This window comes from Peromyscus leucopus, chromosome 12 (genome assembly GCF_004664715.2).
Source record: "Peromyscus leucopus breed LL Stock chromosome 12, UCI_PerLeu_2.1, whole genome shotgun sequence".
In the NCBI taxonomy this organism is placed as follows: domain Eukaryota; kingdom Metazoa; phylum Chordata; class Mammalia; order Rodentia; family Cricetidae; genus Peromyscus; species Peromyscus leucopus.
In genome coordinates this window covers 50,133,773-50,149,964 of record NC_051073.1, presented here as the reverse complement: position 1 = coordinate 50,149,964, position 16,192 = coordinate 50,133,773, and the positions used below count along the sequence as shown (strand labels likewise).

Here is a 16,192-nt window from a genome sequence, read left to right as displayed (position 1 = left end):
AAGAATTCCAAAGGGTTCACTATTGTATCTAGGATAGCAGATGATAAATACTGTAGCTCTCAGCATTTCTACTTTTTAACATTTGTCTTATTTTTCAGAAAGTGTGGATAAGTATATGTGACAGGGTTGTAGAATTTAGGAAATTATGGGGTGTGGGATATAGCTCAATGGTAGAATTCTTGCAAAATATGCAGAGTGCTCTGGGTTTGATATCCAGCAATTTAAAAAAGTACCATTTTTCTCTCCTTTCTTAAAAACATCAAAAGTAAAACTAGGTCCCCTGGAATATATAATCTTATTAAATAAGAAAAAAAAGAATTCAGTTTATTTAGTCTAACAAGATGCAAAAGAGTGATTTTTATGCACTGTTGGTCCAGGATTGAGTAGAGAGATGTAAGAGATGAAATGTTGACAACAAAGTGGTTACACATGATGTTGCATCTGGGGCTCCTGAACTTCTCATGACTCACTTCCTCTACTATCAGCCAGCTACCGAGGGATGGGGGTGGTGTGCCACCAGGGACGAGGAGCAGTTCTGCTGAAGAAATCTCTGCGAACTCCCAAAGTAGCTGAATGATTTGACACTTGAAATGATTCAGATTTTCGGTATTGTTTGCTTTTGGTTTCCTGTGATAAAACACTGACAGAAACCTAACTTGGTGGAGGGTTTAAATCATCTTACAGACTGCAGTCTGTCTTAGAGCAAAGCCATGGTGGTCACTTAAGGCAGGAACCTAAAGGCAAGACCCACCTCCAGACTGTTTTCCAATATTTGGTTCAAGAATATGGGTCTTATTCTAAAATACCTCTGATCTCTAAAGCTAAAATGCCAGAGGGCACAGTAGTTCAATCTTAGTTCAGATGCTTCAGGAAATATCAGACAGAGATGGTATTGCTGAGAAGTTGTCTTCATTTGGGACCTGGTTTAAATGAGCAAGAAGAGGATGTTAAATCTGAAAGAAAAACGGAGTAAATATGTATACTAGTGTAAATGCACCAAAGATGATTTTTTAAATGGACAGAGCAATCTGAGACTGACAGACCAGAGAAAAGACTACAACCCTGACTGTATCTATGACTGTACATGTAAATATGCATACATGTACAGTACATATGACTGCTCATTTTTTTTTTTTTTTTTTTTTGGAGCTGGGCTGACAGTTCAAAGGAACTTAGCTGGCTTACAAAATAACCTTTTTCCTTGTTTCACTAATATTGTCTTTTATGAGAGGTGAGTCTACAGGCTAAGTAACGATTCTTCATGTACAGATGGAATACTGAATTATCCCTAGTTACCAAACCTGCATTGAGACAGCAGCTGTCCCAATAGATTTTTTTGCTTTTTAGGATAATTTTGAAAAAATCAAGGGTTTCGTGAAGAAACAAGGAAAGGCGCTGATCACAGACCTGGTTCTTTTTGTCTCTCTATGTATTTTTGCATCTAACTTTTCCCTTCTGTGTCACTGTCTCCTGTAGTTTACCTTGGATCCCAGGACACAGTGCTGGTTGATAAGCATCTATTCGACAAGGACTGAGGAGCAGCGAGCCTTGCAGGACAGAGTAGCCCCCAAAGAGGATGATTCTAATGATGGTAGGGCATGCCCTGTAAGAAGAGTCAACATCTCACGGGAACCAAATTATTCCCTTCACTTAATCACAGGGATGGGACATTTCAGACCCCCTTGCAAGACTCAGAGTTGAATAGTCAACCTTAGCACACTGTGACCAAAACTGCTGCATTATTAGCGCCCTCACCTTCTACCTCAGTTCTCCCTGTGATGAGTACTCTGAAGCTGTACCTGGGGCTCTTCCCAGTGTGGCTATGTTGGCTATCTCTTCTGTCTTTCACCAGTACCCCTCTTTAATTGATGTGCTGGAATAGGCACCGAGCCTAGTCCATTGGGATTCCCAGAGTTGGTGATTTTTTTTTTACCCCCAAACTCCAGTAACAGAAAAGGAATTCAAAAGAAAAGTTTCCCAAGTTTTCAAAAACAATTCTTAATCTCATCTGACATCTTTCCTCTACTCACCCACCCTAAGTTGGAAATGTAACGTTTAGTCTCTACGTAATTTGCACTCTGACATTTCTCTCTTTTCTTCTGTGCTGTAAGCTTTTTCTTCCTGTGGACATTGTCTTTGGAAATGTTCCTGTCTCCTCTTGGTAGGTTTTGCTTCCCCAATTTAAATACAAATGTGAGTATATATTTTCCAGAAGTGGTGATTATCTTTCTGAGAATTCAAGCCAAGAGCATTTCAGCTTTCTGGACTCTAGTTACACGATGCAATAAAAGCGCTCCAAAATCCATATCTTAATTTTCCATTGTTCTTTGAATTTTCAGTTTTCTTTCACTTAATATCCTCCTTCCTGTGAGTTCTTTGGCTTTTCTGCTGAGCACATTCATAGCAGCCACAGATTTTAGCTAAATATAAAACTTAATGATCTGACAATTGGGAAGATACTTGAAATCACAGGGGTCTTCACATTTCGGGGAGGCTGTATTCCATTCCGCCCACTTTGTCTTACAATTCTTTGCTTGAGAGGCTGGATACCCATGCAGGAGGGAAAACAACTAAGGCACCTACAGGTACTCCATCTTCTGTTTTCTGCATAGCCAGTTCCCACAGACAGCTTTTTCGGTGGTGGAGGAGGTAGACATTAGGTTTACATTTGAGTTTGAGTATTCCAAAACACCTCACCAGCACACAAAGACCTCCTGGAAGAGAGAGGGACCTCAACCCAGAAGGATCCTCCTCCTGAGCTCAGATATGCATTAATCATCACCCAGAGTGTGAAGGGGTGTGCTCATCGAGCACCAGAGAGATCAGAAACAAGTTCAGAACTTTCCCTGCCTGTAAGTGCTTGCTGTGGCTGGGTGGAGGGGCATTGAGAGAAGAGCATTTCCTGACCAGACTTTCAGGGCTGCAAGCTGGATGAATACATTTTTCACTCATTTACAAAACGACTCAAGAAAGAAGAGAGAAATGAGATTGTTGTTAGGAAGCAATAAAATTTTCCTGCTTTTTATCTGCATTTGAAATGGTGCAAATAAGTTAAACACCTGTTGTGAGGTGCTTGGGCAAAGTTTGGTTGGCTGTTGGCTTTGCAGGCCATTGTGCCAGGAAAGGAGAGGTATGGTAAGCTGCTGGCAGAAGACTACCAGGCAAGCCTAGTCTATAGGACTTGTCCACTTCCTTCTCCTCCTGGCATGCCGACCCTCCTGCTTAAAACAGCTAAGCCTGCTCCTGAGATTCCTTAGAATCCCAACCTCTGAGGGACCTCTGAGGGGAGGGCCAAACTTATGCTGAGAAGTTTCTTAACATAGATCTTGAGAGAGTTTTCAGCGCTTTGACAGCACGCTGAGCAACTCCTGGGAAGCAAAGGTCTCCCTCCCACCAGCACCTGTCTGTGCCCCCTTTACCCGTGAGGCCCTACTGTGAGCATCCTGAACAGCATGGAGTGGAGGCTGTTCTTCCTGCCTCTAAAATGCAGTCAGCTGTCAAGCTGCATGGAGACAGGAAGCAGCTAAGGGGGGGGGGGGGCGGAAATCAAGGGGAAGCCTGGATCTTCCAATATTTAAGTGTGCTTGTTGTCGTGGGTGGTCTAAGAACACTGGGTCTGCCCCAGAGAGCAGTATTTGTTGGGCAAGGAATGTCTTTGTTACTGGAAATACGCTTGTTGCGGGGAGACCAGTAAGTATCTGGCAAACAGAACAAATGAGTGAGCTGGCTATTTTGCTAGGACCTGATTCACCCCACGGTTCCAGTAAAGCAGAAATTGAAAACTTCATATCAGCATATGTGGCCCGGGCAGCTAGAACATTATTGTGTATCCCTAGTCCCTTCCCACCATCTATCAACCTTGTTGTTCGACTAAACATTTTGCACACACCTAGGCACACTTTGAAGACAGTGTGGAAGCGGAGGCATGATGAGGCCAGAAGAGGATGAAGAAGGTTAGAACTAGGATGTTGCCAAAAGGATTTTCAGAGATGAAGGAGAAGGTAAGGCCAATGCCCCAGAACAAGGGCATCTGATTTTCTAAGGCCTAAGAGTATTTCCACTTGGGCCCTGCTGGTATTGGGCCCAATCCCAAATAATATGCTACCTGTCACTTAGATGTGAGTCATGGCCTGGGGTCAACATGGGCGCCACCATCCCATGGAAGCATCTGGAAAGCACAAACAGAGAGGAGTTGGAGAATAGCGGCCACAGCCTCACCAGGCAGCACCCAGACCATGTCCCTGGCACCCTATAGGCATCAAAGGTGACTGGGGCAAGCTCCTGGAGCAGGTGGATGCCCTAGCTTTACGGACCAGTCAGAGGGAACAGGAAGTGCTGAGCATGGAGAGGTCAGTAGAGTGGTGGGAGGAGACTGTGGGAGGGAGGGAGCACATGAGGAGGAGGTGGGAGGGGCCATCCTGGAGATGAAGTAGAAGGTGAGAGCGGAGGAAGTGGTATACCTGAAACCAGAAGAGGACCTGCCTGCAGTGGCACATCCCTTCCGTTCTGTTTAAACTCTGCCCGTGGGCATGCATTCTGAATACACTGGCTTTCATCACATTGGCTCTTGTGCAAATATGAAGCAAAGTAGTATATGGAGTGCTTTAAAAAAAAACATGAGCAAACATGTGAGTCGATCTTTCTAGGTATGAGCAGAATAAATGCTTATCTACAGGGTTTGCTGACCCTTGGTTAGAAGTTCAAAATGCGCTAATGAGACACACGGATTACTTTGTTGCACGTGCCTGTGAGTTGTTTCTGGCTAGACTATGTGTGTCAGAAACTCCAGCACTTGGTTTCAGGGGAGGCAGAGATTTGAATGGAATGTGCCTACCTGACCAGTTCACCCTCAGAGGCTCAGAGACTGCAGCAGGCAGCTGTGTTTGCAAGCATGCTGATGGTGATCTGAGGCACGATACCAAGGTTATTCTGTGTGTCCAGACGGAAGGACTGACAGCCTTCTATCTGAGCTGTCTGGTGTAGCATGAATCTTAAAAGTTCTTATTAATAAAATCAAACCCGAGGCCAGTTATTGGGGTCAATGCTGGTAGATCAGAGAGACAGAACAAGCCACAGCTAACCTCACCTGGCCAACTTCTCAGCTGGTCCTGTTTCCTCAGACTGGAAGCTTCTGTGTCCTCATCCAGAATGAATCTCAGCTGAACTGCTGCTTGAAAGCCTGAAGCTTAACCAGCCACATGCTTAACCAGCCAAATGCTTAACCAGCCAAATGCTTCTAGTTTCTGGTCCTCACGCCTTATATACCTTTCTGCTTTCTACCATCACTCCCTAGGATTAAAGACTTGCTTCCTGGGATTAAAGGTGTGTGTCACCAAGCCTGGCTGTTTCCAATGTGGCCTTGAACTCACAGAGATCCAGAGGGATTTCTGTCTCTGGAATGCTAGGATTAAAGGCGTGTGCTATCACTGCCTAACTAGTGGCTTTTCTGTTCTCTGACCCCAGATAAGTTTATTAAGGTACATGATATTTTGGGGAACACAATACCACCACAGTCTGGACTTTCACAACAAATCTCTCTGTCTTCTGGCCATAACCCTTTCTTTTATTCTTACATTAAATCTGTATAACATGTCTGCATCTTGCGAGTTTTTTTCGATAATCTAACTAAAACCAATTAATGCATAATTAGGATAGAGAAAATAAAATACTTCTCGTCTCACTGGGTTTAAATATTAAGAATAAAAACAATGTGTGTTGGCAATATGGGCCAGGTGTTAAAAGCACCTGCTGGAGAAACCTGATGGCCCAAGTGCCATGCCTGAAACCCACTGTGGAAGGGGTAAGGGGTAAGTCAGCTCCTGAAAGATATCCTCTGCTTTCCACATGTGCACCACGGTACTGTGGGCCTGCACTCACACGTACGACCCCCCCCCCACACACACACACAACACACACACACACACACACAACACAACACACACACTCACAAATAGTAATTAAAATAAAAAATTTTAAAGAATGAAAATACTAGCTGGGCGTTGGTGGCGCACGCCTTTAATCCCAGCACTTGGGAGGCAGAGGCAGGCGGATCTCCGTGAGTTAGAGGCCAGCCTGGGCTACCAAGTGAGCTCCAGGAAAGGCGCAAAGCTACACAGAGAAACCCTGTCTCGAAAAAACAAAACAAAAAAAAAAAAAAAAAAAAAAAAAAACAACAAAAAAAAGAATGAAAATACTATAATTTTCTCACAAATATTTTAAAAATGTAATCTAACTCCACATTAAGCTATCAGGGAGACAGAGTGGGTAACTGAGAGTCAAGTGAAACTCGGAGAGACAAAGAAGGGAGACAGTGTAAGGAGAAACGAAGGGGAGAGAGGAAATTACACGGAAAAGGTGCCGGAGAGAAGCGGGAAGGGAGGGAAGAAAGATGGTGCTGTGGGAAAGTTTCGTGATGGATGAAGAAAAGAGACCATGCTCGCCAGGGTGACTAAAGGAGAGAGGACATTTTCCCAGATCCCAAAGGCACAGTTTTAACGAGTTGACTTTGTTTCATGCCCAGAAACCAGACATTCATTTGCGAAGTAGGTTTTGGATTTTCGTGGCACCTCTAAAATACGAGCTGCATGGCCATCCATTGTTCTCTGATATTTTATTAAAAGCCTCATCTTTAAATGTTCAGAGATGCTTTGGAACAGAAAAAGAAAAGGTTCTAATAGTCCATATGGAGCAAAAAAATTTCTGGGTTGCTGAGGCTATGTCTAAAATATTAACTTAGGGAAAGAATAAAATCAAACTGAATGTGACGGTGGCCTCTGTGCCAGGGCTGTCTGTTATTTAAGGTGGATCCTCCAGCACCTTTTCCTGCTTTCAAGGTTGGTGAATCCTCCTTGTCAACTTTGAAGGACTAAGAACCTCATAGGAAACATACCTTGGCTGTACCTAGGAGGATATTTCCAAAAAGGTTTAATTGAAGAAGGAAGACATGTCCTGAATGTGGATGACACTACATGGACTAAAATCCAGATTGAATAAAAAGAGTAGAAGGAGCTGGGCTCATCTATAATCCCTGCACTCTGGAGGTGGAGGCAGGAGGATGGCCAGTTTAAGATCATCCGTGGCTATATAGTGGGGTTGAGGCCAGCTTGGCTTATTTGAGACCCAAGAGAGATGGGGAAGGGGGACAAACTGAGCCCCAACATTCATCTTTCTCACTGTGGACACGGTGTGGCCAGCCACATCCCACTCCTGCAGCCAGGGTTTTCTGTGAAAATGACTCTATCCCCCTCTGAAACGAGGTTACAGTCCTCTTTTAAGCTGCTTCTGTTGGGTATTTCGTTAGAGCAAGGAGAAAATGGCTAACACCAGCAGAGCAGAGTACAGACAGAAGGAGAGGAAGATGGTGACTCCTAGTCTTCGTGATGAGCAGGTGTTCCAGCGTCAACCTTCCAGAAAATGATGGAGACATTGTTTTAAAAGGTCTCATGTGGCTCACTCTTGCTGATTGTCGTGATGATAGTGAGACCTGCTTTCTTAGTAAGCTATCTGTGGAACAAACCAAAGTCTAAACACCAGGCTTTCGGAAACTCAGGCTATGCCATGGCCCTGAAATACTCCTTTATTTTCTCTTGAAAAATTGCAACTTTCCTTCCCATATGTTTTCCCCACAAGGTGAAGCCCCACTTCCAGGGCTGTGTCTGTCTGTCTGTCTGTCTGGGCTGAAGGCTACATTCAACAGAGAAGATGATGGCCACAGGAAGTGCCCAGACACTTGGAGCCAGAGCTATTTTGTGTCACAGAAAGAGGTTGTCACACCTATCTCTTAAAAACAAATACATGAATAAGCCACATGCACGAGACTTAAGAAAAATTAAGCAACGCATAAAGGTTCAAGCTTTGCAAAACTCAAACTAAATAAACACAAGAAATTGAAATCTGCAAAAATTCACCAGAGTTCTGCTAAAGTCATGTTCATTTTATTTTTGGGGTTATGGTATGTTTTCCATAGATCTTATTAATGCAGATTCTTTTCCTCTTTATATACCATACCCTTAAGCAATGTTTGCTTCCCGTGTTTTGTGTTTAGTCATTTGCTTTAGACATTATTTTTCTATAATCTATTAAAACAATAAGAGAATGGAATGACATGGACAGGGCCCGTGGAGATCATCAGGTTAAAGTGAAACCTACAAGCAGAAAGGAGACAGCATGGCTTTTGAAAGCTCAAATTGCTCAATAAACTCTGGGGACTCCACACGTCTCTTGCCTTACTGTCTTAGCCACTGTGGACTATGGGATTGTTTGTCCTGGCATCTTGTACTTTAAGGCAAAAATCTGCACATGGAGGGATCCCAAAATTTCCACTAAATCCACCTCTCTCAACTGCAGGAGTGAGTCTGTATGCTGTGTGGCAGCCTGATAAAGTCCTGTCCTCAGGAATACGTAAGATCATGATATGCACAGGTTGAATACTCTCCGTGGACATCGATAGTATATCCCATTCTGAGAGGCATCATTGTTAGCGTAATGCTGGGTCTTGTTTGTGGTACAGAAAAGATGCATTAGTCACAAGCTTTGTAGGTTTAACTAACAACACTGGATCACAGCTCATAACAGACCAAGTCCCCAGCAGAATCTCACACCTAGAGCTGCTAAGCTCAGGCCTCCAGTACATGGACACCAACTTAGTTCCTTTTTGGGGAGCTAGGGGGTAGGGAATTAACATAATCGAACACCTGTGGCTACTTGGTGGCAGGCACTTTGCAAAGACTCTCTCCTTTGATCATTCCATCACCCTTATGATGTTGGTATCATTCATCACCCTCTTCCAAGTGTAAGAAAGATAAGGAAGTAAGGTTCCAGTTTTTCAAGTTAATGGATGGAGAAGTCCAACCCAGTTCCACCAGTTTCTGCAGCATGTCCTAGTTTTCCCTTTTCTTGTCTCATTTTGTTTCTTAGAATTGATCACAGATCCCTGAAGGCACAGGCAGAGGAAGGGATGGGTGAAACCAAGTGAGACTGATAAGTGAGTAGGGAGAAACATGCCTGAGATACCTACTGTGTGCCACAGACTCTAGAACTGTATGTAAATTGACTTCTCCTAAGAATCTTATGAAATATTTATTAGCCCAAAGTTTCAGAGATTAGCCCTCTGAGGCTCATGGTGGTTAACTACGTGATGTGGCTACATAACTAGTTAACAGTTGGATCATATTTCAAGTATGTGTGCTCTCTGACCAAGGTGCCCTTTCTTCTCACTAACCCAACCCCCTGGGTGTATCCCTGCATGCACTCCAGCTCAGTTCGTTGTGAGTTACTCGGCCAACTCTGCAGGGCTTCCTGGCTTTCATGTCTCATGTATAAAATAACAGATGCTCTATTGGGGAGGATGGTTGAAAGCAAAACAAATGAGTATGTTAAGATGCTCCGGAGAGTCAGCGAGTTATTGAAGATACAGCACCAATCCTAAGAATATTAGAGTGGAAGGATTCATAAGGTTGTCAAGATTTTTCAAGCATCTCCAGGCCAGCCATGGTTACATGGAGGTGGAGAGAGATGAATATTCACTGGTTTCTCAGGGAATGATGCATGTCCCTTTGTTTCCCCAGTCAGCATGTAGGCATGCATGGGTACCGAAGAGGAAATTTTATGACTTATGGAATGGAAAGCCAAGTACTCCTTTTTTTAAAAAAAATTTCAGCTGGGATTCTTGGATCTGATTTTATTGTTTTATATCTGCACTGAGGTCATCTGAATCAGAAACACTGGCACCAAGAATCTGCAAGAAGTTCTAAGAAGAAGAGCATACATCCATTGAAAGTAGTATTGTTGGATTATTTGTTGTATTTAAACCATTAAAATGAATGAAGTGTACTGATGCATCTGAGGCTTAATTGGAACAGAAGATAAATGACTGAATCTGTCTTTATTATGTTAAAAATTATAATACCAATTAATGGACACACATAGTTTGATAATAGATGTCTAGGGTCATCCAAAATCACCCCCACAGAATTTGAGCCATGACTTATGTGCAGCTATGGAATTAAATGACTGATATCCAGCAGAATCAAATAATCATAATATTTGTGGGGTGAGAAGCTGCTAAATATAGTTCGTCCATACCATATAACAGGGAATGCATGAGAATATTTATTCTACCTGGAATTTTGAAAAGCTTAAGTGAAATCACAGGCCAGAGACAGAGAATTAAAATGGTGTTGCAAGGGCGTGGTGATACACAGTTTTAATCCCGGCACTGGGGCAGAGGCAGTTCAAGGCCAGCCTGGTTTACAAAGTGAGTTCCAAAACAGTCAGGGCTACACAGAGAATATGTGCATTGAAAAACCAATCCAAACTAAACAAAAAACAGGACTAGCAAGGATAACAGCAGTAGGATTTATTAACCACTTGCCACACACCACACTCATACATTAAGAACTACTCATACATTGATTTCATTAATAAAACCGTAACAAGCTGATATTATGATTGGGTAGGCCACACACAGTCAGTCCGGAAGTGTGTCCAGATCCAATGACTGGAGGCTGAGAACTATTCTGAAAGATGTGAACTCGGAGCATCGTGTTCTACTTTCCCTTTTCTCCTGCCCTTCCTCTTGTTGCCAGGGAAATAGCTGGGTTTGGGAGGAGGGCAGGAGGGTACCATTTCTCTTCTCTCACAGCAATGGGAGCGTCAGCTCAAGAGAACAACAAATTCAGCGTAGCTGAGCAGAACTCTATTCTACCGGGATTCACACTGCTTTCTGTCCCACTTTCCCTCAGTTTTTTATCACACAGACACTTCAACAATTGAAATATCCCCACAGCCCAGGAAAGTGAGACCTAAGGATGCAGCTCAGACCTTCTGAGAACAGTAAGTCAAAGCAGGGATTTCTATTCCGTTTCCAGAATCATCCCAGCTTTCCTTCCTTCACAGCGGCAGTAAACTGGCTAAGGACCAAGGAATAAGGTCTTTTGAGGGAATGTTCCTGGCAACTCGGCCAGGCTTGACATATAATATTATAGATGTTTAAAGGATTTGATGTGACTCACCTCTCCTAAGACATCCTTAGTGGTGTTTTCCACGATCATGAGGATTTCTGGCTTAGCTTAAAGGTAAATAAAATACAGTTAGTGGCATTGGATTCTATTCTACTTGCCCGTGTGTGTGTGTGTGTGTGTGTGTGTGTGTGTGATTTACATTTAGGTGTGTGTTTGTGGTTTATGAGATTCATTATTCATTTGCAACTACTTAATAAACACTCATGGATTGCTCAGCAGTGTACTAGATGTCCAAGAAACAAAGGTAGAGAAATCACATGCGTTGTCTTCAGAGAACTTGCATTGTCACAGTTAATACAGATAAGTTAGAAGTTGCAACGCACTAATAACAGTATTAGGTGGAGTGGGGGAGGGATAGAGTGGGGGAGGGGTGGAGTGGGAGAGGGGTGGACTGGGGAGGGGTGGAGTGGGAGAAGGGTGGAGTGGGGGAGGGGTGGAGTGGGAGAAGGGTGGAGTGGGGGAGGGGTGGAGTGGGGGAGGGGTGGAGTGGTGGAGTGGGGGAGGGGTGGAGTGGGGGAGGGGTGGAGTGGGAGAACGGTGGAGTGGGGGAGGGGTGGAGTGGGGGAGGGGTGGAGTGGGAGAAGGGTGGAGTGGGGGAGGGGTGGAGTGGGAGAAGGGTGGAGTGGGGGAGGGGTAGAGTGGGGGAGGGGTGGAGTGGGGGAGGGTGGAGTGGGCGAGGGGTGGAGTGGGGAGGGGTGGAGTGGGGGAGGGGTGGAGTGGGAGAAGGGTGGAGTGGGGAGGGGTGGAGTGGGGGAGGGGTGGAGTGGGAGAGGGGTGGAGTGGGGGAGGGGTGGAGTGGGGGAGGGGTGGAGTGGGAGAAGGGTGGAGTGGGGAGGGGTAGAGTGGGGGAGGGTGGAGTGGGAGAAGGGTGGAGTGGGGAGGGGTAGAGTGGGGGAGGGGTGGAGTGGGGGAGGGGTGGAGTGGGAGAGGGGTGGAGTGGGGGAGGGGTGGAGTGGGGGAGGGGTGGAGTGGGGAGGGGTGGAGTGGGAGAGGGGTGGAGTGGGGGAGGGGTGGAGTGGGAGAGGGGTGGCGTCGGGGAGGGGCGAAGTGGGGGAGGGGCAGAGTGGGGGAAGGGTGGTGTGGGGAGAAACAAGGGGGATCCTAAGCATCCAAAGGCCAAGGAAATGGATCCATTACAGGACCTTGAAGGGAATCAGGAAAACACGTGATACTTGTTAGGCTTGCTTGGTGCTGACAAACATCAGGAGATGGTTTGGTTGTCACATGAAATTGAAAGCGCCTCAAAGCCTTCACCTCCAGTGCTCTGCCCTTGAAGCTGAGGACGAAGGATGGCCTGAGATTCTCTGTCCCGAGGGGTTTAGGGGCCTGCTGAGCATTGATGTCTATTCACTGAAGGCTCAGCATCCTCAGGACCTCCCCCCCAACCCCCCCACCTCCCCACTCCCCCACCCCTGCCTCACTCAGGACTCACTGAGAATATGAGCGAAGCTGGAAGGAGATAATATAACAGATGGGAGTCTGTGGGTAAATACCTGGGCTTCATTGCTCTTCCTTCGAGACATCAGATGTGTGTGCTTTATTTTAATGGGATTCATTTAGTATTTGTTTGTTTGTATATTTATGAATTTGTGTGTGTGTGTGTGTGTGTGTGATATGTGTGAGTGCTGGCTCCTGAGTGTCATAATGTGCCTATAAAAGATCAGTAGACAATGTTTGGGTGTTTGAACCGCTCTTTCCACCTTGCATTCTAGGGCTCAAAAAAATAAATAAATAAAATACTGTTACTGGTGCATTGCAACTTCTAATTTATCTGAGTTTGTGTGCAAGCCCCTTTAACCACTGAACCACCCCACCAGCCCCTGATGTGAATTCTGTGCCGTAGTTCAGAGCTCTCAGCAAGACTGGCCTCTAAGCTTGAAGAAGTAGCTGGTTCGGCCATGTGCATTCATTATCTTCCTCCCTCTCTAAGACTCACTTTCCCACCCCTGCTCTGTTTTCCAGGATGACCTCTCAGATAAATTATTATTATCAATATCTTTCGTGTCCACATGTAATTTATTTGGGGATACTTTTACAGTTTTACTTTTTGACTGAAGAAAATTTTTTTTCATCCAGTGTATTTTGGTCGTGTTTTCCCTCCTTCAGCTTCTCCCAGATCCCACCCACCCCACTCCACAGGCTTTTTTTCTTTCTCTCTCTTCAGAATATAATCAGATGGGAAAAAAAAGCAAATAACCAGAATTAAAAAACAAAAACATAAAACACTTACATACATGGCCACAAAAGCACAAATCCAGAAACTGTAATATACAAGCAAAAAGATCAGTAAGACCAAAAAAAAAAAAAAAAAAAAAAAAAAAAGGCCCAACGAAGTCTTCCAAGATACCACTGAGCTCATGTTGTCTTGGCATCTACTGCTGGACCTGGAGGCCTGCCATTAAGTGCGGTTAATATAACCAGTGAGACTCCATTGGAGAACACGGATTTTCCCCTTGCAAACAGATGTCAGGCTAGGGGTGGGAGCCCCTGTCCACTTCCACCTCTCAGCACTGGGGCCCCATCTCAAATAAAATAATTTAAGTCACAGTCTTTCCCTCCAATCCAAACCACGACACAGAAGCTGACTGACGAAACAGTATTTCTGAACTCTTACCAGAAACAAATACAAGCAGAATGAAGGTCCTGCAAGAACTTAAAAGTCCCAGGGGAGTTGAGAGAGGCAGTCTACGAGCTTGAAAGGGTCAACTGTTCAGGTTCTGAGTAGGGAAGAGCAAGGAAAGCCTCAGAGGGAGTTGGTGGGGAATGCGTAGGCGCAGGCTGCCTCTGCTCCCTGCTCTCCAGAGTTAAAAATCAGGCAGTGATGGCTCGGGAAGAAGAATTAAGTGGTGTAGTGCATGATAGATGGATGGATTGGTGACACATTCCATCATTAAAATGTTTCATATTTTGTTTTGGCTTATTTAGTGTAGGTAAACCCTACTGGACGAAAAGCAAATTTTATTTTTTTCTTTATTCATTTATTTAATTGAAAGGGTTTCATGGGGCAGCGTGGACTCAAACTGGTAATCCTCCTGAATCAGTTGCCCAAACTTACAACCTAAATAAATATGCCTATCAGAGGTACAGCAAAACCTTAGGAGAACCTACTTTGCAGTTAGCAGCATATCTATACACAGTATATTTACTAAAGAATTCCATTAAGCAATGCAAACTGAACATTGTAAAATAAGCAGGCAGAGTTCCAGATTTCTAATCACTGTCCAAAAGTTTAAAGAAGAAGAGAGGAAAATGTCCAGACAGGGAGATGTAGAAACAGAGACGGTACTGAATGTGGGATGTAAGAGTATGCATGCCTTCCAGACCAACATGGAAAAGTCTGAGGGCGACAAAGACATGCAGCCAGGCTTTACATGTTGACAAGGTGATTAGATCATGCTGCGGCACAAAGATCTCGCCTAACTTAAAGTGCATATTTCTTCCCCACACCCTGGATGCCTGCCTTCCTTGGCTTGCCAATGGCAGGGCCAGATGAGTCAGTTTGTCTTTCTGCTGAGACAGTCACACCCTGGAAGTGAACGAAGGGTGCTATTGGTACAATAGAAGCCACTCACAGTCTGTTTGGAAGTCTTCACGGGACACCACTGTCTAGGCTTCATAGAGATCTGATGGCAGTGGATAATTACGATCTAGTCCATCCTCCCAGGAGACATGGGAGAGAAGGGAGGCATAGAGGGAAAGGAAGGAGGAGAGGAATGGAAAGGGGACAGGGAAGACAGTGAGGTACAGGAGAAAGCTATGTGCATGAAATTCCATTTTAAATGAATCTTGCCTCAGCTATTTCTCTCTTTATAATTAACTTTGTGTTTTCTTCCACTGACTGAGTTTTCTGACCCCTAATTCAATGCAACAAGTTTCTAAATAAAAATTTAAAAAAAGTTTTTGTATTTTATTTTGCCTGCTCTGTCACTCAGAAAGCCGAGGAGCAACCTAGCAGGCCCTTATATTGTATGAAGTTTATTCTCTCTTTGTTTACCTCGTTTTCAGAAACAATTGATTGCCCATCCACGTGGTTGCTTTCCCCCTTTTGCCCTCCTTCAGAATGCCTTTAAAAACAGCAGGTCATGGTCAAAAGAATAAAAATAATCGCCAAAGCCAGGGGCTTCTCTTGAGCAATATTTCCTTGCACCAGAAAGCCAAACAGAACGCTCATATTTTTCTCTTCAAATTGCACCCCGCAGAGTCTTTACATTCTGGATGAGGTTGTGGTGCATTTCACAGGTCAGTGTGATAAGGATCAGGTCAGAGAGCCAGCCCTGTGGGCGCCACTGTGGGAGGCCCCAGTGGACTTTCACCCTAGCAAGCTCTTGCCTGATGGCTCTTGCAGGGGCCTCCTGCAGTTGCTCTGACTGTATTTATCAGCTGCTTTTTCTCATGGTGGCCTTATTGCACTTTGCACCAGAAAATAACTCAGATAATTAGAGAGCCGAGCAATTAGACTTTGGCAGTTATAATTAAAGAGATCTCCAGTACCCCTAGGAAACATTACGCCTGCAAACAAGGTAGAGGCCACCAAGAAGCTGACCTGTATGCGGCTCTCTAGTAGCTTTATTCTATTAACTGAATAATTATTCCTTAGCCTTCCACCTTTGGTGCCACCCCCAATGAGAATGATAGGAATCAAGGAAAACAGAATTGCAGGAGTTACCCTTGTATGGCTGCTGTCCAGTGCAAAAGGGGGGGGGGGCTTCCTCCTAAGGGGAGAGCACGGTCAGAGGCGTTGACAAGGTGGCAGAGAGATCACTGAACAAACTCCTTACCGAAAACCTTGACTGTAGTGGAGGTCTTCCAGACTTCTAGAGGACTGACTCTCAAGTGGCAAGAGAATGTCCTGCCATCATCTTGGATTTGGACTGGGGAGAGGTGGAGTCCACAGTCTGTACCCAGCTCCACTCTGCCTTTAAATGACGTGGAATTGCTGATGCGGTCATCGTGAGTGAAAAGAACTTCCTGGACTCCGTCTTTCTCCTGGAGAGAGAAACAGTACTCCGTTACAGAACACAGAGTGTGTGGATGTGCCTCAACTGACGGTTTCTTCAACACTATTTACTTGTTTAAATTCTGTGTGTGTGTGTCTAGGTGTAGGTGCACACGAGTGCAGATGCTTGTGGGAGCCAGAAGAAGGCATCAAATCCACTGGAACTAGAGCTAAT

General features: G+C 44.7%; 2 protein-coding genes across 3 annotated transcripts in view; one reads left to right on the top strand and one right to left on the bottom strand.

Annotated features, from left to right (window-relative positions):
• Cd96 (CD96 molecule) overlaps window positions 1-16,192 on the bottom strand; it is a 78,432-nt gene that overhangs the window by 39,534 nt on the left and 22,706 nt on the right. For both annotated transcript variants that reach the window (XM_028872134.2, XM_037209731.1), the window contains exons 4-5: window positions 15,800-16,007; window positions 11,013-11,068 (exon numbers count right to left, since the gene is read on the bottom strand). In XM_028872134.2, the coding sequence (XP_028727967.1) occupies window positions 11,013-11,068; window positions 15,800-16,007 (264 nt within the window). The remainder of the gene's footprint in view (window positions 1-11,012; window positions 11,069-15,799; window positions 16,008-16,192) is intronic.
• Zbed2 (zinc finger BED-type containing 2) lies at window positions 3,966-4,903 on the top strand. Its single transcript, XM_028872139.2, is given in 4 exon segments — window positions 3,966-4,125; window positions 4,128-4,223; window positions 4,226-4,393; window positions 4,396-4,903. Coding segments are annotated over 4 exon segments (543 nt in total). The 3' UTR covers window positions 4,515-4,903.